We start from the raw sequence: 27,990 nt of genomic DNA on the forward strand, positions 1-27,990 counted from the left end.
ATTTTATTGGCTATTGTACTGTTGCTGTTTTTTCATATTATTATTTTCATAATATTTGAAAATGTGTTTTTGTGTATTTTCTGTGTGCAGCATGGAGGGGGCTACAAGTGCATTTCATATGCAATGGCCTATTTTACACAACTTATGTTAATAAGTTATTTCTCAATGTTTGAATGAGCTACTCTTCAAACATGCTATCAGCTGTTTCAGTATAGTGTTTGAGCTGCTGATGTTGTCACACAAGTTGAAGCTTTATACTTTACGCAAGCATTTGTGAAAAAGACAAATAGGATACATCATGTTGGTACTTGCTAAGCTTGTATGTAAAGAACATTTAAGCATTTTAGAAATATTCTAAGTGACTGCATATTCTGTGATCATTTCATGAACTATAGGTTTGGTCCACAACAGACAATGTGGTGCAAACTGTGTTTAGAGTTTTGAAACTGTGACTACAGGTTGGGCAAAAGGATGTTAATGATTGTGACATAGTTTTATGGTTAGGTGGTTTCTCAGAAATGAGGACTGAGTTTACAGTAAAAAAGAAAAAAGAAAAAAAAGCTAAGCCTAAATGTCCATATAATAAGGGCATTTTAAATATTTATAACTTTGCAGAATATAATTACAACTAATTATTTGGTCAGTAAAATGTCAGGAAAAAGCAAAAAGTAAAAAAAAAAAATGTCCATCACAATATCCCACAAACCAAAGGTGATGTCTACAAATTGCTTGTTTCATCAGACCAACACTCAAAAATTTAAAATGTATTCAGTTTACAATAACATGGGACAAATAAAAGCCGCATATTGTCACACAGTCTTAAGCATATTTGGTTGAAAGATGACTTAAACAATTAATTTATGGTCAAAAGTTCAATATAACCTATGATGTACAACTCCAACTTACAAATAATAATCACAATATTGATAGTAAACCATCAGTGCCACACCCAGTCACACTAAAAAAATCATGCTAGAACTGTTGATGAATGGCCTTAATTTGCATGTTCACACCATGGAAAGAATTTCCAAATGAAAGCAAACTGAAGCATTTACTTTTGAAGCTACGAAAGAAACCATATTTCATTTATATCCAAGAAGATTTGAGATTCAACAGTTTTATTGGAGCAATAATTAAGAAGTTGATAAATTAGTTTCATCAGTTTATTTTTTAAGATACACTGTAATAACTGATTTCCCCCACAGGATGGCACTACAGCTCGTTTTAAATCATAAATGCTGTCAGGGTCTGTCCTAATAACACCCTGTCTGTAGTTCATCTTCACAAATAATAATTAATTTGCAAGTCTGAAACAGAAATAGGTCTGTCACTTAATTTATGTTCCTGTCTTGGCAGTCTGAGGCAAACACAGATTATAAAATGAGGACTGATCCAGAGATGACACCCTTTTCCACGCCACCCACCCCCGTCTCTGCAGCTCAGTCTTCTCCAGCTGACATCCATAGTAGTGAGGGTCTACAATTAGCAAGTAGCTCCCTCTGTCCCCGGTGCACACCCCAAATATCCCCTTAGAAGAGTTGTCCCTGTCCCCTCCCATCATGACTGGAGATCCATGCTTCTCAAAGTGCTGATGCAGCTCTGCCACTGCAACATTTTCCAGCTCTGCACCTCCACCTCTGACATGCACCAACTTACAGGGCACATCATAGAAATAGTCAAAGATAAGGGAGGCTTCAAATGTTCCTATCCACTCCTTGGAGCACGAGAACGAGCTCGGTTTGTCCCCCATGGTGACCAAGGCTTGCTGGATCTCTGGGAGGCTTGGTGGAGGTCTGTGTTTGTCCCTCAGTGGAAAACAGTTATGGCAGAGCCAGGAAGCCATTGTCTGAACGGTGCGGTAGCCACATCCCCAGCCTCTGTCATCCTGCCCATCACAGCCGTAATGGAAGTAGAAATAGTCTCCTTGTATCAGAGAACATTTCACAGGATCTGTAAGTGGGTTAGTGAGACCGGTGTGGACATTCTTTGATAAGGTTCCGGTCTTTTTAGTAACCTTCCCGTCTTCAGCTCTACTTCCTCCCCAGTCAATGTCCTCACATTCCGCTGCTACAATCGTTTTATCCATTTCAACAAACTGTCTCACATATTTCCTATTTAATTAACTGGTTTACGCATTTAAAATAAAAATGTTTCCCAGCTGTTCATAACAAGGAATATTCACCCGGAAGTCGTCTGGTGTAACTGTAATATCTATCCCTTCCGTGCATTTGCGATGTTCCGCTTTAGAATTGTTCCCACTAACGATGTTGCCTTCAGGAACTTTTCGTCAGCTCCGTTTTATTCTTGCGAATATAGCTGGCTGCTCGTTTGAGAGTTAACGTATTTTGGGGAAACTAGTAAAATAATTTACTTTTTATATATCCAGAAAGAAAGAAACATTTGAATTCCACTTATTTTCGGTAAAATATTTAAAGATTTTGTAGCAGACATCATATCTGTCATAATTATAATGAAAAATCTGTTTTTTCAAGTCGTCGCTTTACATTTTACAATTTTTGTAGGAGTCTTTGAAGATAGCATAAGCGCTATTTCAGTGCACGCGAGCGCATCTCAGCACACCTGTCTGTAATTAATAACTCTAGCTGGCTTGTTTTTTCTTCCACAGAATAATATAAAACAAAAAAGAAGAAAGAAATGGTGACTCGGGTCAAATATAGGCAAGTTGTCTCCTTATTGGTGGTTTTGCTGTCTACGTGGGACGTTTTCTTTGCTGGCAAAAGTGTTGTAAAAACTCGGGAAAGCGTCGGACTTAAAATAAAATGCGAAGAAGCGGAAGTGAGAATAGCCGTAAAGCGAGAGTTTTTTGAGGAGAAACGTATTCCGTTCAAACCTGAGTATCTTCGACTTGGAGCAAACTCGACACAGCAGAGGTCCTGCGGTGCGAAGGGGCCAGTGTCTGACTCAGAAATGGTCATCTCTGCAGGGCTGCAGGACTGTGGGACTGAGGCCAGGGTGAGAGAAGGGGGGCAACATAAAAGGTCACAGAGGAAAAGTTAGACAGTTCAGATAATTTCTCTTGTTTAGCGAGAGCAACACACTCCTTATTAAAGACAATAAAAGACAATAAAAGTTAAATATTTAAAATAGAGTGCAGTTTTTTTTTTAAAATGTAAGGTTTCTTTGCTACTATCCAGGTCCATGGGGAATGGCTTGTGTATTCCAACCAACTAGTACTATTTCCTGCTGTGGTTCCCACCCCCACTGGCAGCGTGATAGTTAGAGGGGTACCAACTGTCATACCTGTGGAGTGCCATTATAGGAGGTAAGGCAGAGTCCATGTTATTGTAGGAATTCTTGTGTGTACTTACAGAGGGCACATTTCCTTGGTAGAACTTTCTTATGGTGCTGCATCAGCCTATGAAACGGGGGTATGCACCAATTTGTGCCTTTTCAGCATCAATCTACACCTAGACCAAAGCCAAGAGTTTCAGTGAGCTGTCATCAGCACTTGCCTGTATAACCAGTGCCTTAAGATTAGGGCTGCAACTAACGATTATTTTCATTGCTGACTAATCTGTCGATTATTTCTTCGATTAGTTGACTAATCATTTCATCGAAAAATGTGTTAAAATGTTGAAAAATGTCAGTCTGTCTCTCCTAAACCCCAAAATGATGTCATCTAATGTCTTGTTTCGTACTCACGCCAAAGGGTTTTAGTTGGCTGTCATGGGAGAGTGTGTAAAGCTGCCAATATTTGAATGTAAGAAGCTGCAATAAGAGTATTTTGGGGTACTTTTATAGTACTTTTCTATGAAATGACGATTAGTCAACTACTAAAATAGTCACAGATTATTTTAATAGTTGATTAGTCATCGATTAGTCGACTAATCCTTGCAGCCCTACTTAAGATATTATTCTGGTGTACTGTTACTTTCTTAAATGTTTATATTTTTACTTCTGTTCTTAGTTGCATATACCTCTTATCTGTTGTTATTTCTCTTATCTGTTATCTCTCTCTTTTTTTTACTTCCCTATTTATCTGTACTACTTTCTTTCCTTGTGCTGCTGCAACACCTGAGATCCCTCTCTAAGGATCAGTAAGGACTCATCTTCATCTTATCTTATCTTTGTGGGAGCACAGAAAGCAGACTGTGAATGGAGAACCATTAACCCCAACATGGCTACCAATGACATCCACATTCAGTGCCTCTGGTCTTCTGCACTTCTCCCTTCGTACCATGGCAGGTGAAACCACCATCTCATTAAATTTAGACTGCATCAATGGAATATTGATCTAACAACAGTAATATGTGGTTATTTTGTTTCTATATGGAATCTGTGAAACTGGGACTGAAAAGAAATGCTTGTTTCCTCATATGCAGATGACTGCACCTCTCCACGTAGTTCCTCAGTGTATCAGCAGGGGGAAGCAGTGTTTCTGGAGGCCAGCGTGGAGGCCCCACGACACCCTCCTCTCACTCTGTATGTGGACTACTGTGTTGCTACGCTGAAGCCTGACCCCCTCTCCCTGCCAAGTTACAAGTTTATCACCAAGCATGGGTCAGCCTTTCCTTCTGACTAAAAATCAAAAAATCAGTCCAAGAATTAACTGTAAGATTAATGCAATTATATGAATACTTACAGCCAATGCTGGGCATCTTTTGACATTTATCTGACTGGCGGTTTGACACACTGTGTCTAAATTTGATGCTGCTCATGGGATAATTTCAACATGTGTTGTTCCTCCATTACAGATGTCTTATGGACAGTGTATTGCCAGGGTCTTCGTCTAAATTCCTCCCTAGGGAGCAAAATAACAGACTATGCTTCAGTGTTCAAGCCTTCCACTTCAATCAGGAGTCTGGGGAACAGGTAATGCCTCATTGGACAGCTGGTTCATTACTTTCTGAATGCTACTAACTGTCAAAGGAATCATAATTTTAGCATAACAGATGCTATTTGTGTAATTTATTATGATTATTTTATCACTACTCCTGTTGCATCTACACGGTTTAGTTTGTCAAGCATTCCACATATGCATTCTTAACTGATGAAGATACTTATGATATTGTTGAAATGAATCTTGGATCAGTTGGACTTTATGAATTCGGCTTTCTTCTTCCAGATGTTCATCAGCTGCAACATCAGGGCCACTCTGAAGCAAAACTCACACAGCCACCTCAATAAAGCCTGCTTCTTCCATAGACCCACATTCAGGTCAGGCTCCCAAACTGTTGATGAACTTCAGTTGTAAATATGTGATTTTCAGTTTCAGTTCATAACACCCACTGATGTCAAATGTATTTTCTGTCTGTCGTTCAGCTGGCGTGCCACAGAGGGAGACAATGCTCTGTGTCGATGCTGCGACTCTGATGACTGCTTTACAGAGACTGGAGAGGAAAATAGTGGACAAACAACTCAAGCACATACAGGTTGCTCAGCCCTTTACAAATAAATGCAACTTACACAATATGGAAGGTTATTCCGATACAATGACCTGGTCACTAAGCCAGTTGTATGTGTATTTTTGACAGAAAACAATCACAAGGCGGACACATCAGTTGGACCACTTCTCACCCTGCCACGCTCCCATTGGACAGGCCGTCTGTCAGTCAATCACTAAAGACCCGTTTTCCAACTTTACAGCTAGGTGGGTACAGGGACTGTTGAGACCAAGCTCAAGGGAGTTAGGGAACACAAACAATAAAGAATCCATCACATATTGTTTTTTCTTATGAGTCATGAAATTTGGATGCTTTTTCTTGGCTCTATTGATTTATACTTGGAGGCACCTACAAAACTCATTTAAAGCTCCTACATGTTGGATTTATTTTTTGATTACTTTGAACCCTGGAGACCTGCTGCTGTAGTAATTTACAATAGCCATCACAAAAGCTCCTCCATACACCACTGTCGACTACAGATAGAAAATGTTGGCAGAAGACATGAGTCTGCCATAATGCAGATGGAGTATTAAACTCAAATACATTTATGTAAGATGGAAAATTATTTTTCTCTCTGGCAATCTATCAATTGAATAATACTATCTCAGGTGGTTTCTGTAAACATCAGTAATTTCAAAAACAATATCATGCTGCAAACTGCCTGAACTCTGTGTGTGTGTGTGTGTGTGCATGTAGTTAACACTCCAAAACAAAAACTGCATACTTTGAGGAAGTCATACCTGACCCTGGGAGGAACAAACACCACTACACTTACCAGTTTAAGGTTATTTATTTTTTTTATTTTCTGTACATAATACCACAAAGATGAATTTGTAAATGATGTACATGTTCAGTCAGGGCTTTTGTCTATTTTTGTTTAGTTGTCTCAATACTTTAAATGTCTTTGAGATGACAGAAATCCTGTTCATAAGTGTGTCTCATCTGAGACAGACCAGGTATTTTCATTATGACTGAAGAATGGGCAGTTTTTCACTCAGCGATGCCAAATTGATAGCCACAAAAACAAACCCATGAGGAACAACAAACTACAATGGGACCTAAAATATCTCGGAGCCAACAAGCGCACTAGTATAAACAGACATTTGAGTAAGAATGGGACAGCTACGCAGCAATGCACTGTATGTGCTTTACATCCCCTGCCTGCAGTAGAAACACTCGTCTGGTCCCGTGAGAGGAAATGTGACCGACCAAATGGGAAACCTGGTAGATTTTATGAGGCGGCGTCTTATTCCATGACATCAGGACTACATACCTCTCGATCTGAAAATAAGCCTCTGTGTTAATGTAATTAAAAATTCCATTTTAAAGAGGATCTTTTCAAGACCTAGAATATGCTGACCTATCTCGACCAAGATGAATTTTATTTAAAATGCTCCACAGATCAGTAAAGAATTTTGTGAATGGAATAGTTGAAAGTGAGAAGTTACATCAACTCCTGTTTTGTTGTGCTTAGTCGTGTAGTGCTGTACTGTAAGCCTCTGGTTTGAACAGATGTGACTTGTTACATTTAGAAATGGCAAAAAAAGGAAGACTTTAGGATGCATTTGTTCTGTTTTACTGTGATATTACAGTTATCTGATATATTTGAGCCAGCATGAAATTGATCTGTTTTAGACATCAGTGACTTTTTATTTTGTGTTTATTTTTTTAATCAAGGTTTTTGATGCTCAACACTCAAAAAAATGTAATATATTGCATATAAAATAAGGCTATTCATCACATTTCAAATGGAGTTTTGGAACCATTTTAGATTAATTGTGTGCATCCAGTTTAAAGTGTTGGTTATAATCTGAAAGGCCTGGCACAGTGTTTCTCATGCAGATAAAACCAGGTATACCAATGTTAGCTTCAGCCAGCCATATTCAGTTTTATAGTATTCTGGCAGCTGTGCCTCCTATGAGTGACCAATGGAAATGGTTATGAATAAACCCTTTAATCATATTTAAAAAGGCATTGAATGACATTAGTTACCCCTTTACCCAGATATGTCATTAGTGCTCTCCCGTGTTGTTGTATCAAATGTTTTGACTAATGTGTTACTCCAGCATGTGTGATGCAAGTGTTGGTCTTGGCATGGCACATCAGATAATGTTTTGTTTGATGTCTCCCTTAGCTGGAGCCTCTCAGTACAGAAAGGGAAATATTACAACACTAAAGTCCCTCCTAGATTGTTGCAGTCGATTATTAATGCCACAAGCCACTTTTGCTAATGGCCTTAGCTGGTTTACCATCCTTCACAAACTGCTCCAGTGTGCAAGATATAATGCCATGACAGTGCTACAAGGATGGAATCAACATACATGCCATTTTAACATCACTGAGCTGGAAACTTCAGATTTTGGCTGGTTGACTTAATGCTTAGGATGCAAACACAGTTCTGACTTTTACCAACATAGGGTCAGAATGGTTTGCAAACTCTAGTGCAGTAGTCCAGAATAACCCTGGGTTTATCACCATTTTTGGGGGGGTTCAGAAAAGGCCACCGACTACTACTTTACCAACAGATGTATTCTAAATGTATCTGCAAAACATTAACTGACAAGGTATTTCATTAGTTTTCCCTATAAAATCCTGTCTTGCAATACAATATCCATATATGCTAAAGCATGATTAACATTTTTATGGCCAAGTTCAGGCACCCACAGCACTGTGACCCAAACAGACTAAGCAGGCAGGTAGCATCAGTTCAGTAATTTATTGCCAAAGTAAGTATGTACAGGCTTGCAAGCAAACAAACAAAGGAAGGTAGACCTGACCAGGCAGGGAGCAGGCAAAACGTCCAAATTAGGCAGTAGGTCTGGTACAAAAGCTGGAATCATTGACAGAAAATCCAATCGCAACTTTGATAAACTGAAAGCAAACTAAACATCTTGACTAGTATTTATAGCGAGTAATGAGGGAATGAGCTGCAGCTTAGCTCAGGTGACTGCAGAGCAGATTAGGGAAGTGGAAACAGGTGTGTAGATGGATGGGGCAGTCAGGTGATGGGGAAAGAAGGGATAGTCCGAGGGCACCTGGTGGATGGATGCAAAATGGCAATGAAAGAATCTGGACACAGACTGTTACACTTGAACCACAAGACATGCAGTGTTTACTTTATTAACATTTAACCAAAACCAGGATCTTTTCATGACCTTAACCAACCTGCTTTTGTTGCCTAAATCTAACAACATGAGGCACCCATGATGGATGTGAACCTCTGTCTCAGGTTTTTGGGTGGCTACCATCCCATAAACCATTTCTATACGACTTACGTGCAGAACGTTGTAGTTCTTTCTTCGCTTAGAAAAACACCGCCGTAAAACACAATCCAAGGTGGCAATTCTGTTTTCTTCTTAATGTATTTTGCAAAACAAATTAGTCTTAATTTATAGGAGACAGCGTGTCCTCTTACACGTGATGCTTACGTTGTCCCAATCATTGCCATGAGTCTCACATGGCAGCCACCTGGCCCCAGCATATTGCTTTTCTGGCACTGGGGTCACTGCAAGGTCGGGTGCTAGGTGCTGCTTGTGTGCCAACTTTCAAGGGGAGCAGAGGCAGGTTGCGCCTGATGTTGCTAAGCAACCATAACCTACTTGGCAAGTTGCTCCAGTCGTTATTCGTCATAAGTGTGTAAGCTATTAATATATTCATGGCGCTGGACAGGGCGGACAGCTCTGGGTAGCTCTGCACTAAGACTATGAGCTTCTCCTTCATAGTTACCGTAGACTGATATTTACGGAAGAAAGGAAAAATGGTTGCTCCTCATCACATGACATTCTGTACATGCTGCTGCCCTCCAAAGGTTCAATTTTGTGTAGCTTACCAGCTACAGCAGTTGAGAACACTTGTGTGCTGTGACGGCTTCGCTTTTGCTTTTGAGTGCACCATCTGTGCGTCTACATTGTCAACAATGGCCATCAGTTTTATTAGAATCAAATGCACTGGCTAAATGAGTGTGTGCACACTCAGGGATTAATACAGTGAGAGATAACTACCTAATGGGAGGTCTTTGTTCTTTCACAGTGCAGCCCAGCAGTTATGTAGAGCTGATAAAGATAGAGAGAGAAAATAACGAGGAGGTTTAGATAAGAAACCAAATGAAATTTTAGTTGGATGCAAAAGAAACATGGTTGCAATTGAATATACAGTATTTATTGCTTTATTTTGGTGCAAATGAAGAAAGGCGAGTAAGAGCAAGGCACAAAGGCCAGAATAATGCTTTAGTGTTGCCTGTAAATTTCTGGAGTAATCAGATTATCACTTAATGTTAGACAATTGTCCTATTGTCTATCAAGCTTATGTTGACAGGAAGTGTAAATAACCCAGCCAGTCAAACTAAGGGAAAGTCGGAATTAATGTGTGTATATCTAAGTAGACATTCTTTGTGCTAAATACTCACACCCACATAATACAAAATACAAATGGGGGTGAAAGGTTGAATTGGAATGTAAAACCTGCATTCTGAAGTAGTAAAAGGCATGCAGTCAGGGCCAGCGAGTCAGGGGAATAGCAGACAGGACAGCCAAAAGAGGGGAGTAGAGTGTGAAGTGGAAATGACAAGTGATTAGAGGCCTGTTGGATAACAGAAGGTGTGAGGCTAGGGGCAGCTAGGACAGAAATAATACCACCCAAGTCAGCTTGGCAACAGGGAGAATACCAGATAGAAAAAAAAGTCTGATGATAGAGCTAAAGAATTGCTCTATCAGGAGAGTAGGGAAATATCTGAAGACATAAGGGACATATGCTTGGGTAGCAAAGATGAAAAAAGAGGGAGAATGGTTAAAGACAGAATGTGACTATGTCAATGTCAGAGGGTTAAATAATACAGTATTTATGACAGGTATGGTTCCAGAGCAATACACTGTAATTTAATCAGAAGTGCATGGATGTATGAGTGGAAGCAATGTGGTGACTGCTTTAAAGTAAGAAATCAGAGAAAAGTTACCAAGCAGTGGTTTCCAATTTTCCCAATTGTGCACTCTGCTGATTGTATTCTACCTGTCAAATAGGGACTAATTTAGATAAGATACTAGATCAATCATGAAAATTTGGCTGAGCAGAGAACAGTACCCTAGATCTTGAGGACCAGAGTTTGGACAAAGAATTACTATTGATTGAATAGTGTCGCTCTATGCCCTATGTCTGCTGCTTGCGTCAGATGGTAAAGGGTGTTTATGGGGTTTTTTGTATGGTGGGAAAGGGACTTTAGAGTTGTCCTGACACACTTGCCTACTACCTGACAGCACATGGTCATGCCTTTCAGTGCTCAAGAGGGCAAGTGTGTGTACTGGTGAAGATCCTTAGTCATGTTAGCCCATTTTAGCGAGGGAAGTTGAAACACATCTCATCACATTGTTCAGGAATAGTTGCAATAGGGTTGGTCTAAAAAGTTATACACCTGTCGCCTTCTTTTTCACAACTGCAGTGTTGTGTTATTGGCCAGCAAGTGTTCCACTGGAGTATTTAGGGTGTTAAATGCTTTACTCGTGGGCCAAATGACAGCATTTGGGCAGGGAGAAACTCTAGTGATGAGGTTCCTGTCCTGGAATGTTTTCCACACTTGGGCCCATCACCATGGGATCACAATTTGTGCGATAGAGGGATAAGACTCTTGTCACCGTGGATGCCTGTAAGCTGAAACAATAACTTCCGACCTCGTCGGTGGCTTCTGTCTTGACTCCTGCCTTGGCTCCTGTGTCCCTCACAGACAGTCCCCTCCATTCTTTTATGTCAGCTTCCTGTCTTGTGTCGCGCCAGAGGAGTAGACTCAGCTGGCTGCGAGCCCAAAACCTGGATGAGAAAGTGAAAAACACACAAACACACACATACACACACATAAACACACTCCAATGTAACAGCTGTGCACTTTCACTACCTTCTACATAGTACGATAAAATCTCCTTAGGTTGTTTGCATCCCCGTCAGGGAAAGCGCATTTGGGTTCATCCCCAACTTTACATCCCCTCCTCTTCTAAATCATCAGAAATTCAATAAATGTGTCCCATTCCCGACAAGGAGTCATTCTGACTGGACTCCCCTGCCCCCGCACTCCCCACACATCCCTCACCTCCCACCCCAATCCCCTGTCCTGGCCATGAAGCATGGCTCACAGCACGTACCTTGTCTCCCTCTCCTCTCTCTCTGTCATGTTCACACAGACATAAGCAAACAGCCCTTTGAGCAAACAGTGCAACAATATGTCAACATTGTCCCCAGCTTAGCACAACGGTGACCATGTAGTATTAAAGCTGACTCATATCAGGAGTAATATGTAAACTTATAAAAGAATGTCTGTCACTTATGAGTAGAATGTAAGTATAGGTATTTAAATACCTGAAAACTATTTATATTAAATGCAAATTAGCTCTTTACCTAGGGCATCACATTGTTGGCATTTTGAATAGCAAAATAAGGTAAAAAGTTATATGTAATGTTAATATTTTCTGTAATTGCCTATATTTTACCCTCATCATTTTATTTAAGAGTGCACTTGTGGTAACATGCATGTGTGCGTGCTGTACATGCACCATACATAGGCTTATGAAACAGTAAACATGCAAACGTGTAAGCCTGGTAAGTTTCATCAGTATTTCCAAGTATTTGTGTGTCACTTGACATTGCATGTTTGCTCCTGATAATGCATATGCAAACATACCTTCACTTCCTGTCTGATGGAAAAGCCTCCTGTAGCCCCTGGAGGACACCCCCTCCTCTATGACACACAGAAGGGACTTTCAGGAAATTTCAATTTATTTCCTTTACTCTGGCTCCAAAGGGGCTGTAAGAGGTCAGGGTGAGAAGGTGAGACATAAACATGCCTGCTTGAAGTTCGGAGAATACAATTGCCCTGTGATATCACATCCGCACTGAACTGATGAATAGTCTTAATTGGATATTTATATAACATATTTACATTATTTAGGTTACATTTTATTGTTAACTTTTATAAAAGATTTCCAACAACACCCGTAAGTCTAATGAAAAGCAATATTGTGCACTGAGTCAGTAATGTCATGCTGGCTCCTGCGTTTGCCCTTGGTTTGTCCTTTTGTTTCATTGTATCACAGAGACACCTTATTGAGAGAAAAGTATTAGCATAGAATGCCACCATAAATAAATTCCAACACTTGTGCTATAAAAGAACAGATTCATTAAAGTAGCCTTCATATTCCTGTAGCATATACTTTGTCTTAATGATAGCCCAGATAACTCATTGCTACTCAGGTTCAGGGTCAGTGTCAGTTTGTTATATCAAGTTCATTGAAAATTTTTTTCTACAGGAAGTTGGATTTCACAAGAAGTGTTGGGGAGAATTTGAATGAATTATAATTAATTGTACAATACAATACAATTGCATTGCATTTTTGCAATTAATTAGTTAACCTTTTTTTCCCTCATATCCCTCCCACTTTGTATGATCATTTTAATCCAGGTAATGAAAGGGAGGATGAATCCCAAGGGGTCATATTGGCTCGCCAACACTTTGTAAATGTGGTGCATTGTGGGGGCTGCCTGCTTCACTGGATGGGGTTTGTACCCAAGTATGTCAGATAGACAGCCCCATTTAAAGCCAAGAGTTGATTCAGCTACTTCAGTTAAGTCTTGAGACAGCCAGATTCCTGTGCTGTCTGAATGGCCTTCATTTGGCAGGTGTTCCATTATGGTTGGGTTGTTGGAGGTCCACAGTCTGATTTCAAAGCCATCAGTTGTTAGCAGCTGTCTCAGTTTATCCTGCATGTTTTTGGTTAGATGATGGTACACTGTGGAGGTAGATATTGGCATTGGCATGGAGCAGGTCCATGGCATTCTGGGCCAGTTGGGAGCATGTCACCGGATTCTCATTCTCCCTGTTTCCATACAGCTCCCCCTTCGGAGGCGCCAGGGTGATATTGAGGCACTTCAAGCTGTTCCTGTAGTACTCATGCTGGTCTTTGGAGTGTCCAGCCTAATGTGGTATTAATCACTGCTGGGCCTCTGGGCAGGCGGACATGGGCTAGCTCTACTGTAGTGTTTAAATATAGGTAATCTGCTTCAAAAAGAAGCGTTGGGTATGCTTTGTTGATTGGTTGTAGGAAGATGTCCGGAAGGAGGTGATACTTCTGTACAAGTGGTATTGAAAGGGAATGCCTGGCTAGGCTCAGGTGGTCAGATGTGTAGAGCTGGAAATTTAGAAACTCCTCTGTGATTGGGCAGGTGAGGATATCCTAAAAGGACATTGAAGCACCACTGAGCATTTTCACATCCTGTCTTATGGTCTGCAATGCTTTTTCCAAGCCATTACCTAAAAAGATAATGCACCTGTTATTTGAGTGAAAACCAGCCAGCTACATATTAACTACAGTAGCCAACTACACATTGAAGTCTACTCCGCTACTTTACAAAGGCATCATTAAAATGCACAAAGGTTAATAATGGAATCAATGTAACATATACCAGCAGCAGCATTGCCACAGGTCCCATAACATCCAAGTTGACTGCGAATTCAAAGCACATGCTATCCCCACATAACCAAAATAATCCTGTAATGTACTTAATCTGAGCTAAACGCACACAATGAACCTCTGGAACTTCACACATGAAACACCACTGGCTAATCAGGCACAAACTGTCTCTGTCCCCTCCTGCTGGAGCTGGATGCAGTCTTAACAAGGTGCAGGCAATCAAGCAGTCAAGCACATCTAAGAGTACTCTCCGATCTCCTATTCATTCATACCTTTGTCTATAAAGCTTTTAAATAATGGCAGATAAATCCAGATCTAGCATCGGATTATGATTATTTGCATTTTTATAGAGGTATTTTTAGCATATGATGTTATTATTTTATTTATCTTTTTGTGTTTCTTCTTGCGATGTTGAGTATAATGTTGATTTGCCTATGTACTATGTTGTATGGTGTAATTCTATGACAGTAGGGCCCAAGACAAATTTCCCACTTTGTGGGACAATAAAGTTAATCTTGAATCACTCACTGACTTTGCCTCCAAATAAAAACTTTAAGACTGGATGACTACTCAGGATTGGACTTAAGGCCTGTGCGATAGGGCAACTTCAAGCTGGTGTTCCGCAAAACCAAGTTGTGGCATTATTTGGAGTGAGCCGTAGTGCCATCTGCAAACTGAAGGCCAAGTTTCATATAACGGGGGATGGGGGCCGTGAAGTGGGCATCCCAAAAAGACTACACCCCAAGAAGACAGTTTCCTCATCCTGTCAGCACTTAGGAACCGTAGGCAGTCTTCTACAGATTTGCAGTCAAGGTTTGCAGGACGACATGGTTGACAGCTCTCTGCCCAGACATTCCGGAACAGACTGCACACAGCCAACCTCCGGTCTCATAGGGCTGCCAGGATGCATGCCATGACTGCCCTTCACCATCAGGCCCGTTTGCGCTGGTGTTGGCAACACATGCACTGGAACCTGAACATGTGGAGGAATGTTATGTTCAGCCATCAGTCCAGATTCTGCCTACGGCAGTTGGATCATAGGGTCAAAGACGCGGAGAATGCTTTGCTGATTGCTGCACCAATGGAGTAACATCTTTTGGTAGAGGCAGTGTGATGGTATGGGGTGGCATCTCCCCTACTAGAAAAATGAGGCTTATCATCATTGGAGGCAATCTCAATGCAGAGAGATATTGAGATGAAATACCGCAACCAGTGGCAATCCCATATCTCCACAGTCTGGGACCGAACTCTGTCCTCCAAGATGACAACACTCACCGCCACAGAGCGGGGTTTAGAGACTACCTCCAGAATTTGGGAGTGAAGAGGATAGAATGACCTGTCAGCAGTCCTGACCTCAACCCCATTGAACACTTGTGGGATCAGCTTGGGCGTGCTGTTTATGCCAGAGTGACCAAAACAACCACATTGGCTGACTTGCGACAAATTCTGGTTGAAGAATGGAATGCTATCCCACAGCAGTGTGTGACCAGGCTGGTGACCAGCATCAGGAGGAGGTGCCAGGCTGTTGTGGCTGTGTATGGTTCTTCCACACGCTACTGAGGCTCCTGTTTGTTTGATGAATAAATTGTTAAATTGCCAATATGTTGTTTCTTCAGACTGCAATCATCCAATCCACCAAACAACGCCAAACAAAAGTCAACGGATTTAGCACATTTTTCATGGGCACCACCTACATACTCAGCTCTGCTGCTCATCCCACAAATGCATGTTCCTTACAAATGTGGCACAATTTAAAAGAGAAATAAATAGGCTTTCCAACGGTAAAAGATTTTTTGCCAAGAAGCATTTTTACAACAAAGAAATAATCTACTAAACACAGATTTCCTTACTTTTTGTGCTTATTTTTTATATTGGGGAACACATCCCCTTCAATATTCAGATATGCCCAAATTGGTACCATCCTCCCAGGAGATAAACAAAAAATAGAAAGAAATAATATGCTGTGCTACAGGCAACCATGCACCGCTGCTTAAATAAAAAATGCAATCATAATCATAAATTTGCTTTTATCATTACTATTGGTTCTAGTATTACCGTGTACTGTAGTTTTGTGTGTGGTCTATCAAAGTGACAAGTCACTGCTGTACTCCAACAGAAGCCATTGCTCAACTACTGTATGTCAAATACTGCACTGTCTCTTTTATTCGTTACTTTAATTAAAAACACATTAAATTGTTGTAGTACATCATATAACATTAAAAACGTCTTAAAAAGTCATAGTTTTTGCACTTATCTTGTGGGGCTCATAATCATATGCTGGCTCCTAAAATTGCACTCAGTCATCATAACTTTGAGAACCCCTGATCTAAGATTTTTGTTTCAAAATGCTCCAAAGTGATCATTTAGCTGACAAGTTTCTAACACTTTGATCTGGGGGTGTTGCCGTCAGACCCCCCTGGACAGCTGGGTCAAAGAAGATGTTGATTGTAAATGGTCCCCCCCAGTGTTGAATAGGTGATTACGGCCCTGTTGCATCCCCCATTCCTTCATCATTATCTGAAATATGCGCGTGAGTTAAACAGGCTTGTCAACAAATTTGTGTTGTTAAATATACTTTTTCATAAATTACAACACAGCAAATCAACTGTATAAAAGCACGTGCTTTCAACCAATCAATCTTGCCCTAAAAAAGGAAAAAAAACTTCCAATGACCTTTAAATGCATGAACGCCTGGGTAAAGACCTGCAGGTGAGGGATGTGTGTCACGGGTGGGGGTTGTTACCTGTGCGGAGCATTTACATGATACTAAATATATACTCTATACTCTGCTGCAACATCAGTTATACAATAATACAAATAAAGTCAAATTTCACATTGCTGAAAACGTTTTTAGTTATGTCAAACCTTGATTTCTGTGTGGCATAATTTGGCCACCGTGGTCACGGGATGTGTCCTGGTATATGACAGATACCACTGACAGTCCTATATTAAAAACGCGATCATTTAGCTTTAGGTAATTGTGGTTAAACAGGTCTTTTGATCGTTTTTTTCAATATTCACAAAAGTGTTTTTGAAAATATACTACTGTAATGAGTGTTTCTAAAAATCATCCGAACAATGGATGGGAAGTCTCCGCGCGTCTTTTTTTTTTTTTTTTTTTTTAAGACATTATTTACTTATTAGGCTAAACAGGGATAGCCTATTATTTGGATAACAATGAAAGAAAAATATTTTTTGCCTTAAGGGAGGGGGCAGATTAGATTGTCATAGAAACAATGCAACTTTATTTTCAAAGTCATCAATAAAAAATCAAACAGCATCAGTTTTTAGAAACACCTACCGGATAAGTGCAGGAGATCCACAAAAGAGCTTCGTTTCCAATTAATGGGCAATAGACGGACTTATGGGCCAAACCACGAGGACCCTGTGAGGGGCTATGCGGATACCGCTATGGAGTTTCCCAGTGAGTTATGGACATGATTTATTTTCTCTGTACACCGGCTTTACTAGTTAGTCTATTTTCACGCTTTACGCAAAGGGGGACTGCATGCATGGGGTGTTTTATCGCTCACCGTGGTGCGTAAAAAGGCGCGTCCTCGTCCTTGCGGGCTATCACGTTATCGCTATATCCTTAGGGGAGGTAAATAAAAGGTTTTGCCAAAGCACAGCAGTGATGCAAGGTCTGTTAGGTGACAGCTCTCACCAGCAGCACACATGTTTTTGACGCGGACCCACACGCCGGTCGGACTAGCGCTGGGAGCCGCGCACTTGGTTGTATGTTGGACTTGTTGGATTTGACCCGCGCCTTTAACTTGAGCCGTAAAGCTTCTTCATATGTTTAAACACACAATGTTTTTAAAAGATGCGGCACCTGTTTGCGAATGTTGCAGAAAAGAGGTAGAGGTAAGAGCACCTGTAATATTATCTCGTCTTGTGCCTAACTTTGTGTGCGTTGTCTGTGTGCAGTATCAGTCTATATGCCCACTATTTTAGAACGTTTAACACGTTACTGATATATGGACATAGTGCGCAGCTATTCAGTATACACATGCCCTATGTGTCTGTGAGTGAATGATGAATCTTGACATTATTTAAAGCCTCTCTGGATGTCTTTTTTCTTTTTGAAACGCCTGTTTTCCGAAAATTTTTGATCCTATTTGTGCCAAAATACACATACATGCTATAAAAACGATTTCTGCATGTTTCAGGTTTGTAGTATTTATTCACCACAGTTCATGGGAATAGATGGTGTAATGTTATTTCCTAGAAAGCTGCTGTACATCAGGCTATACTGCTTGACTATAATCCTCTCAATAGCAGTAAGTAGCCTAATCTAAGATATAAAAGTTCACTTCCAAATAAAGCCAATTTACTGTCAGGTGAAACCCAATAATGGGCACAGTCTCTCTGAAGCTGCTGATGCACGGCATCATGTTGGTACTGAACCTACAGAGTTGAGCAAGGCACTAAATCTGTTGGAGTTAGGGGATTGATTCCCACTGTTTCTTGTTACTGTAAGCCACTGATGATGACACATTCTCCCATGGAGTTGCTGACTATTGAAAACCAGTTTCTTTTTCTGTCTTGTTCACTGGGAAAACACATCTTCAGTCATCCTTCTCTAGCATGACACAGCATACTGGAACATTAAGGGTACTGAATGTGAAAGCTGATTCTGCACCTTTTAGTACAGTTGTCACATACTTATGTCAGCAGAAAAGCGCAAGGGTTATCAAAGGCTTACGGCTATAAGGGATTCCAGCAAAGCTTGACAGGAAATTATGTCACATCTGTGTCATCTGATAGCTACTTATTAACAACTCTGCGCTTTGTCATGGGGAAGACCCCTTCAAAATAGAAAGGAGGTCGCAAAGCGTTCAAAAGAAACCATCCCATACCTGAGGCGTACTTTAAATAGTATCTCCGTATCAGCCCTCTGTGACATTTGACCATTACTACCATATCAACTAGTTAGTTTTAGATCGCTGAGCTCTGTCTGTGCACCTGTTTGACCCGAATCTGTTTAAACAGCACATGTCAAAGGCATCAGCTCACGTGAGCATCCGCCCATCTTTCCAAAGCATCTGTCACATAGCTGCAGTGAAGCTTGCCATTATCTAAAGCACCTCCACTTGAGGACTACTGCTGCCAATTTAAAATAGCAACATGGTTTTGGCAGCTGATGATGGCAGACAAAGGTGTTAACTTTTAGTTTGGCCACAGTCCTGGACTTTAAATTCCACCAGAATGCAGTGGGGGAGAGAGAGAGAGCGAGTGTGTATGTGTTTAGATTGATGCATTCTCACGTAGGCAGTGGTGGAGGTGAAAATGTCAGCGATAATCCTCAAGCTGAGTCACACATACTTATTTAAAGGTATTTAAAGTGGCCTCGTTTTGGAAAATTACAAAATGTCAGAGTGAATGGAAAGGAGGCCATTAGTTGTCTGTGCAGACATCATTTTGAATCTGAAACTGCTATATAAATTGGTATATGTGAAGGATTATTTAAGTGTGCCCAGTACATAAGTACACTTAGGACCACATTGTTGATCTGAAGTTTTGCTCTTGTGGAAAGATGTGGAAAGACCTCCAGGGCTTGTATAAACGTATCGTAGGAGGTCTGGAAAAGACCATATGCACCAAGATTTAAAGTTTGTGATTTACTTTAAAGTGGGCAAATTTACGAAAGTGTAATAGTAAACTTACCTGTGTTAAAGTAAAGTGGAGCAGCCATGTAATAAACAACTGGATGAAAACAGGCTCAGTGTAGTAGGATTTATTTCCTGTGTGAAATGCTTTGTCATTAGTCCCATTCAGTATTCATTTCCTATGATGCTCACAGTTAGTTTTCATTATGACTGACTTCTTGAAAATACATGTCCTTAAGTACCAGTGACTGTTAAATACCTGACAGCCCCTATTTATGTGCATGTATCTGCTTGTGCATTCCTATTTACTAGATTGCAGGCCTACAGGAATTATAAACGTGTACTCAGGGGGAAACAGAGGCTGCAATATTGTTACTCATGCTCAAAATAGACACTGTGAAGGTATGGGACACTGTGCATAACTATTACCATGTACATACATTTTAAAGATGGTTTTCGGTGAGACCTGGTTGGTGTGTGTCAGATGTGAAGTTATAAACACATACTGATCCTATGTGCCATCGACAGTCTGCTCCATGACGTTAAAGAAAAGGGGGCATGGAGGTTAAGCTGATGCCATTGACCTCTTAAAGGGCTGCAACTAGTGTACTTCTAGTAATGGTATTGTATTGTATTTCTTATTATCCTAAGGTGGTAACAAATCTACCATATTAGTGTAATCTCTCTTTCCATTCATCTTACTTTATGCTAGTTATCTGGGTGTCTGGGAACTTAATCTAGTCTGTATCTGACCTTTCTACTTGGAAAAGATCATCTGTATTTTCAGTTATCCTTCTGCGTCACACACGCAGACTGCTGTGAAAGAGTGCATTCAGTATGTGGCACAGAGCAAGGAGCCTGGATGCCCACATGACCCACAACAGTACAACTGCTCTGATTTCTAAGTATTTACCCAGTGTTCAGAGTGTGCTGCACTCTCCATGGATGTTAGAAGTTTCTCAGAAGTAACATCTAAATTCCTCAAGAAGGCTGACTACTGATCCAATTTCAGGGCTACCCTGTTCTAAATAAGAGTTAAACAAGGATACAGTCATTTCTGCACTGTCATCATATCTGCAGGTTTCTGTTCACAATCCAGGATATCACATGGTAATTACTGTAGGTGTCAGATGCAAGCATGAAACCAAATGAATGAGATACTGCTTAATCATGCTGAATCATGCTATCATGCTGGTTTCACATGACACAGCCCCAAAACACACCTATATACAGAAATGTCTTTTATGTAATATCAACTGCAATGTGAAAGACTGATCCCCAAGCAGCTGATTTATCGAGATGTTCCAGTGGATTCCTTCCTGATATTCTGACTCTGACACCTGAACTTGCATATCGGCTGATACGGAGTACTGATCCAATACCATAACTTTAAAAAAATAAATAAATAAATAATAATAATAAATAGCTCAGGTTAAACTGTTTGCAAAACATGAGCAAAAACAGGGGCATGCAAAAGTTTGGGCATCCCTGGTCAAAATTTTGTTTACAGTGAATCATTCAGTAAGTTGAAGATGTGATTTCCAAAAGGCATGATGTTAAAGATGACATTTCTTTTTGTTTTGTTGATATTTTAGGTAAGATTACTTTTTAATTTCAATCTATCACACTTTCAAAATAACAAAACAAAAGAAAAAGACATGAAGCAAAAGTTTGGGCACCCTGCATGGTCAGTGCTAACACTTCGTTTGGCAAATTTCACAGCTTCTAAATGCTTTTGTAGCCAGGTAAGAATCTTTCATTTGTTGTTTTAGGGATTTTCACCCATTCTTCCTGCAAAAGGCTTTTAGCTCTATGCAATTAGCAATTATTGCTCTATGCAATTTTTAGCAATTTACCTGAATCCATTTTTCCCTCTACCTGTGAAATGTTCCCGTGCCACTGGCTGCAACACAAACCCAACACATGATTGATCTACTCCCTGTTTATCAGTTGGAGAGATATTCTTTTAAAGAAATTCTGCACTCTTTTTTCTCCAAACATACCTTTGCTTATTGCATCCAGAAAGTTCTATTTTAACTTCATCAGTCCACAGGACTTTTTTCACAAAAAGCATCAGGCTTGTTCAGATGTTCTTTTGCAAACTTCTGACACTAAATTTTGTGGTGAGGGTACAGGAAAGGATTCCTTTTGATGGCTCTTCCATGAAGATCGTATTTGTACTGGTGTCGTTGCACAATAGAACAGTGCTCCACCACTCCAGAGTCTGTGCAATCTTCCTGCAGGATTTGTCTTTCTAGCAATCCTACAAGCAGCTCTCTCAGAAAGTTTTCTTGGTCTTCTAGACCTCAGTGTGACCTTCACAGTTCCTGTTAACTGCCATTTCTCAATTACATGACGAACTGAGGTAACAGCTACCTGAAAACACTTTGTGGGCGTCAGTTTAGTTTTCAGAATGCTAGGCACACAGATAATGAATGCCATAGAACTTTCTTATAGCCAGTGTAAAATATTGCCAAATTGCTGATATTTTGCTAAAGGCCAACGTTCTGCTATTTACCAGAAATCAGTTCTGCTTGTTTGTGAACTTGCTGTAAAGGCTGCTGTTTAAGAGCATCAAAAAAAGTGATTTCCAAAAAGCCCTTTTACCAGGTGTGAAACTATGTTTAAGTTTCTTAATAAATTAAGTTGGATTGGTACATAGACCTGCATACTTGCAGATACCTGACCCAGCATTTTTGTCAGTATTGGAGGCATTTCTGATACTGGTATCAATTGGAACAACTCATTGAACTTGTTCTCATAATTTTTTTGGGGTTATCTGATAACCTTTGGATCTGAATAGATCATAAGACATTAGTGCTGGGGATTATCTATTTGTATACAAGTGAATTCAAAGATTAAAAAAAAAAATCATATGCTATTACCCCTGGAGGCAGACCTTTCGGGAGATGCAGGAAAATGTCACCAGATATATATTCACGTGTGTGTATATAATGATCTCACATGGTTCAGTAGCTGGCCTGTGTAATGAATCTGAAAGTATTGCCTCTGTTTTGCTTATTGATTAACATTTCTCATTGGCTTTATTGTGTGGACCTTAATCTTTGTGTCTGAGTACAAAACCATCAACAACTTAAGAAACTGTAATTGTGACCAAGTTTGTGTGGTCTTTGACAGTTCTTGGATTTCTGTACCTTAACATAGCAGGCACTCTCTCTGAATTGAGCGGTAATAACAAACCGTATTATATATTATTAAAGATAATGATGAAATGATACACAATCCTCAAAGGATAATGAAGACTGACATTTTGGTTGGAGGGGTCCTGCCCAATAAAATCCATCAAGTGTGGTTATCACAGTCTCTGTATTGATACTGTACTCTTTAAAATACTTGTTGAATTAAAATGCCAGAGGAAGAAGAAACTCTGAAGAATAGTTAAAGCTGGACAGACAGGCATGTAGAGAAGTGAGACACATGAAGCTACTTTCCATAGCAATGGGTGTTCTGCAAAGAATATGAACTGTTTTGCTCCCTCATATCAAATTGTCAGTCTGTTATTAATTCTGTTTTGATGCTCAACAGCCTTTGAGTGACGGCATTTGTATCTTTATGTATCTTTGCAGGACTGCTTGCCTTGCTGTTGATGCTGTTGGACTGGACCCACCCAGGTCTACTGTCCCCGCTTAGGCCAATCTGTGACCTGAGGGTCCTGAACCATTTCATTAAGGAAGCACGAGACGCAGAAGTCGCTATGGTGAGAGGAAAATGTATGCATGCACTCAGATCTAAGAGCAGGTGAAGCTTGCCGTAGAGTTGTTGTTGTCTGGAAACACCTGCACTGGACTTTTTATGGATAAAAGTACCCTTAACACTAACATGATACCTGTCCTGTTTTCTTAGAAGTCATGTAGAGAAGGATGTAGTCTGTCCGAGTCTGTCACTGTTCCCCAAACCAGAGTCGACTTTGATGTCTGGGAGAAGAAAAATGTAAGTATCCACTACAAGTTCATAGAACTTTGCTGCCTTTTGGTAGTTAATTCTGTAACCACAAACATCCTCTTAGAATCATAGTTTTTTTTTATATTTCTAAGCACAAAAAGTAAGGAAATTTGTGTTTTGTAGATTATTTCTTTGTTGTAACAATGCTTCTTGGCAATAAATCTTATACCATTGGAAAGCCTGTTTTTTTCCCTTTTAAATGGCAGTCTTCTACAGATTTGCAGTCAAGGTTTGCAGGGCAATATGGCTGACGGCTCTCTGCCCAGACAATCTAGAACAGACTGCATGCAGCCAGTCTCCAGTCTCATAGGGCTGCCAGGAGGCCTGCCATGACTGCCCTTCACCATCAGGCCTGTTTGCGCTGGTGTTGGCAACACATGCACTGGAACCTGAACATGTGGAGGAATGTTATGTTCAGCCATCAGTCCAGATTCTGCCTACGGCAGTTGGATCATAGGGTCAAAGACGCAGAGAACGCTTTGCTGATTGCTGCACCGATGGAGTAACATCTTTTGGTGGAGGCAGTGTGATGGTGTGGGGTGGCATCTCCCTCACTGGAAAAATGAGGCTTGTCATTATTGGAGGGAATCTCAATGCAGAGAGATATCCAGATGAAATTCTGCAACCAGTGGCAATCCCATATCTCCACAGTCTGGGACCAAACTCTATCCTCCAAGATGACAACGCTCACCACCACAGAGCGGGGTTTATCAGAGACTACCTCCAGAATTTGGGAGTGAAGAGGATAGAATGGCCTGCCAGCAGTCCTGATCTCAACCCCACTGAACACTTGTGGGATCAGCTTGGGCATGCTGTTTATGCCAGAGTGACCAACACAACCACATTGGCTGACTTGGGACAAATTCTGGTTGAAGAATGGAATGCCATCCCACAGCAGTGTGTGACCAGGCTGGTGACCAGCATCAGGAGGAGGTGCCAGGCTGTTGTGGCTGTGTATGGTTCTTCCACTGCTTCCACTGAGGCTCCTGTTTGTTAAATTAATAAGTTGTTAAATTGCCAATATGTTGTTTCTTCAGACTTCAATCATCCAATCAACCAGACAACGCCAAACAAAAGTCAACAGCAAAAAAAAAAACAAAACTGTTTGGCATTGGCAGAGAAGATCTGGCAAATTTTTCATGGTCGCAACCCACACACTCAGCTCTGCTGCTCATCCCACAAATGCATGTTCCTTACAAATGTGGCACCCTTTAAAAGCGAAATAAACAGGCTTTCCAACAGTATAAGATTTATTGCCAAGAAGCATTGTTACAACAACAACAAAAAAAATCTACCAAACACAAATGTCCTTACTTTTTGTGCTTAGTTTTAGATGTTTCTCTCTGTGCATCAGTCATTTTTTTTGCGACCTGGAACTCTAGGCAATTTCTAGTGGGAGAGCTGATTACGTGCTTCCTTTGTTCTGTATCACTTCCATAATGAGACACTTAAACTCTTGCCCTCTTTATTTTTTTGGCAAGGGATTGGAGCAAGCCCAGGAGGTGCAGTCTGGTTTATGGCTCTTACAACAGGCCCTCAACTTGCTACGGACCTCGGTCACCAACACAGCACTGCACAGCCACATAGATAACTCCATCAGAAACCTGCTCAGCATCAATGCTGTACTGCGGAGCCTCAACATCCAGGTGAGTTACAGCATCTTCAGATTATTTACAAATGCTTGGATTTCTGTTCAGGAGGTGCAGAAGAAAGATATTTTGATAATCTCTGTCGCTTCAGAATAAAGGCAGAGCAGTTAATCAGTGCCCAACACAGATCCATATTTTCCAGAGTTAACAAGTTATCATATCCTACCTTTTATGGAGTCATGTAGCAAACACTTAAATGAGACTTGCCTGTTTAAACTCTGTATATTTAAGAGGACAAATGACCTAGGTTATTACATCCAGTATGGTTTTTGCCTTTTATTTAAGATATAGTGGTCATACTTGAGCTCAGATTGAATTTCTTGTAATGAAAAAAACAGCGTTTACTCCAGTAGCAGAGAAACTGAAGTATGTCATGGGACATTCTCTAGAAGTGCATCCGAAAGTCTTTTGTGACAAGGCTGTGGGGACTGAATCTGCTGTACAAGCTTGTTCTTAGATTACTGAAGTTGCAGCGTCACAGTTTTTAAAATGAATATGGTCCAAGCTGAGGCCTTGTGGACAAACTAACACTGAATGAGCAGCCTGTGTCCAGGCTCAAGGGTCACTGAAACAAAAGTTTCATCATCAGAACAGTTAACAGGGTTCTTACACATGCAAACCAAGACAAATATTAAATAAAAAAAAGAACACTTACTATGCCTGGAAAGATTATACATGAACTAGTGGATGCTGAGACATGATGAACATAAGAATATTTTGAGTTCTTTCCAAGATAAGGTAAGATCTCTATTAGGAGTGTAAATTACATGTATCATCATGATATGCTTGATTCTTTGGACAATGACATGATATTTCCTGATATCACAAAGTAAACGGCCTGCAATCAATATGAGATAATACCAGTTCATATCCGTATTGCATTTTTATTGGGTGATTACCATTGTCTGCTTGGTGCTAGGTCGCTAGCACTGTTTGAATGTTTTGGGTAGGAGGTGTGCTTGGACGGAAATAATGACACAGATATGCCATGGAAGTTTCAAATTAAAGGCATATCTTAGAGATGATGATATGTTTTGGTTTTCACTCTGCATCAATGATATTAGATTGTTTATCTTGAATTGATGAATCTGTCCAGATCATCGTGTGGTTACAGCCCTAATTTCTAGCGTGGGAATGTGTGGATGTCTGAAGTTCTGACTTTACAGGCCAAAGGAAATGTCATAAAACTTGTCAATCAGATGCAGATTTCTGTAGCTTTTCGTACTCCTACAGCGGGGAAATGTAGCAGCTGTTGATGTAGTAGCATGTTGTGGCACAGGCTTTTGATTTTTCATTAAAAGAGTAAGAAACACTGAGAAAGAAGATCATTTTTACCAATTAAGACAAGTGCAACATGTTTCTTTGTGTTGTCTTTCAGGAATATACCCCGCCAGCAAGTACAGTGGCTCTTGAGGGAACATGGAGGGTGTCCTCTGCAACAGATTTGCTTCAAGTCCATGTCAACTTCCTGCGCGGCAAAGTGCGCCTCCTTCTTTTGGATGCACAGGCCTGTCAGCAAGATGTCAGCTGATCAGCTGATCTCTATACTCCAGGCGAAGCTAAGTTGTGTTCCCAAAGGCAAGATGAGGGACTTGATACTGTTGACCTGCACGCTGGCTGCTGGAAGCGTGGAGTGTGGAAAGAGAGGAAGATACAGCCATCCTCATATAAGCAGAGGAAGCTGAAAGGAGAGGACTGTCCCAGCGAGGCTTTGGATGGACAGGAGATGATTGCACCTTGGAATCAAGATGTGAAACATGGACATGGTGAAGCACAAACTGACCAAAATGAGGCCTGTGGGAAGCACTGCTCCAATCGCTGTTCTACTGGCACTCTCTTGCACTTTGTGTGTGGATGGACTTTTGTGTGTGTGTGAGTTAAGACTGCAAGTTTAAATCTGTAAGTGGTGTGTATGTTTCCAGTGAGTTTAACCCCTATGGAGTGAAACACCCAGAAAATATTGATTGCACCAGGAAATTGGAGGACTGCGAGGTTGCGACAGGGCATCCATTTCCAATACCACTGCAAAAAGGCAAATGAATGAGGCCTCACCCCACGAGCCTTTAACATTTTTCAACTATGCCTCACAGGAACAATAGTCTTTTCTCTTGGTTTGTTTTCAGTTAATATTTTTATATATTTTTAAGAGTTGTGTGATTACTATTTATACAGATTTTCTACTTTTAAGCTCCACTCTTTGTATGTTTTTAGTATTGGATTGTAGTATTGGAAGTTTTTTGTTGGGCTCTCGCTGCCATGTTCGCACTGAGCGCAATTACAAAGCTGTTTGTTGACAGCATTTGCAAAAAGCATGCTGCTATGTACCAGACTAGCTGTTACTTACGTATTACATATTCCTTCCAACTAACAGAACAAAGGACTGAGACGTCAATTCAGAGGTTCAGATAGACTGAATGATGGAGTAAGAGGTCAGTGAGGAGGTGGTTGGTTACATGGGAACTGTGAAGCTGTTTTGTCATTATCTGTGTTTTCGTTGCTGCCTAACCAACACTCAGCCAGTCTCCACACACTGATAGCCAGTCTGCCCGGAAAAATGGTGTTTGGCTTTTACACTTAACATCCTGTGAGGCTGTAATTGCAAGTAGTTTTCCACAATCTGACGTTAACACTGTCTCTTCCCTCCCGCTATTGTTCGTCATCAAATGGCAGGCAGGCAATTAGTTAGTCCTGGGAACTTGAGGCTTTCTATAAAATGGATGCTCACTTCTTTCAGACTGGTCAAATGTTCTTCCTTGTTTTTTCCGTATTTTTAAATCATGTTGTGCAAGTGCAAGATGTTTTTAAGGATGTTTGTACATGTTTTCTTTCCTGTTGTTTTGTCCCGTCACTGTATAATTTGCTATTTAAATACAAAATATTATTCTTGGATAAAGAAAGGATAGATGGAAACACAACA

At 40.5% G+C, this 27,990-nt stretch overlaps 2 protein-coding genes and 1 long non-coding RNA gene across 7 annotated transcripts; 1 reads left to right on the plus strand and 2 right to left on the minus strand.

Annotated features, from left to right (window-relative positions):
- Positions 1-1,101: 1,101 nt before the first annotated feature.
- ufsp1 (UFM1-specific peptidase 1 (non-functional)) lies at positions 1,102-2,328 on the minus strand. The gene has a single exon (XM_049568505.1). The coding sequence runs from the start codon at positions 2,084-2,086 to the stop codon at positions 1,337-1,339; it is 750 nt and encodes a 249-aa protein (XP_049424462.1). The 5' UTR covers positions 2,087-2,328; the 3' UTR covers positions 1,102-1,336.
- A 239-nt stretch (positions 2,329-2,567) lies between these two features.
- On the plus strand, positions 2,568-27,985 carry epoa (erythropoietin a). Of its 5 annotated transcripts, XM_049568497.1 has the most exons (9): positions 2,568-2,973; positions 3,156-3,283; positions 4,103-4,206; positions 4,344-4,521; positions 4,716-4,833; positions 5,087-5,178; positions 5,284-5,393; positions 5,496-5,611; positions 23,049-23,154. In XM_049568497.1, exons 1-8 carry the CDS (start codon positions 2,656-2,658, stop codon positions 5,582-5,584), a joined length of 1,137 nt encoding a protein of 378 aa, XP_049424454.1. In that variant the 5' UTR covers positions 2,568-2,655; the 3' UTR covers positions 5,585-5,611; positions 23,049-23,154. The 5 variants fall into 5 exon arrangements, with proteins under 5 accessions (XP_049424454.1, XP_049424453.1, XP_049424457.1 ...); XM_049568496.1 differs by lacking the exon at positions 23,049-23,154 and having other exon boundaries at positions 5,496-5,887; XM_049568500.1 differs by lacking the exons at positions 2,568-2,973; positions 3,156-3,283; positions 4,103-4,206; ... (2 more) ...; positions 5,087-5,178; positions 5,284-5,393 and adding exons at positions 23,326-23,412; positions 24,906-25,070; positions 26,452-27,985 and having other exon boundaries at positions 5,526-5,611; positions 23,049-23,179.
- Positions 8,083-17,287, minus strand: LOC125883887 (uncharacterized). The gene is made up of 3 exons (XR_007448607.1): positions 17,154-17,287; positions 12,067-12,189; positions 8,083-11,201 (listed from the first exon to the last, which is right to left on the minus strand). It is a non-coding gene; the product is annotated as an uncharacterized LOC125883887 (long non-coding RNA).
- Positions 27,986-27,990: the final 5 nt, after the last annotated feature.

Source organism: Epinephelus fuscoguttatus, linkage group LG23 (genome assembly GCF_011397635.1).
Source record: "Epinephelus fuscoguttatus linkage group LG23, E.fuscoguttatus.final_Chr_v1".
NCBI lineage: Eukaryota > Metazoa > Chordata > Actinopteri > Perciformes > Serranidae > Epinephelus > Epinephelus fuscoguttatus.

Excerpts from the sequence above, each read along its gene's own strand:
- ufsp1 (XM_049568505.1), bottom strand. The coding sequence starts at position 2,086 with ATGGATAAAACGATTGTAGCAGCGGAATGTGAGGACATTGACTGGGGA.
- epoa (XM_049568497.1), top strand. The coding sequence starts at position 2,656 with ATGGTGACTCGGGTCAAATATAGGCAAGTTGTCTCCTTATTGGTGGTT. Across the intron at positions 4,207-4,343 it reads CTCCCTTCGTACCATGGCAG|ATGACTGCACCTCTCCACGT; the intron begins GTGAAACCACCA and ends CCTCATATGCAG. Across the intron at positions 5,394-5,495 it reads AACAACTCAAGCACATACAG|AAAACAATCACAAGGCGGAC; the intron begins GTTGCTCAGCCC and ends TATTTTTGACAG.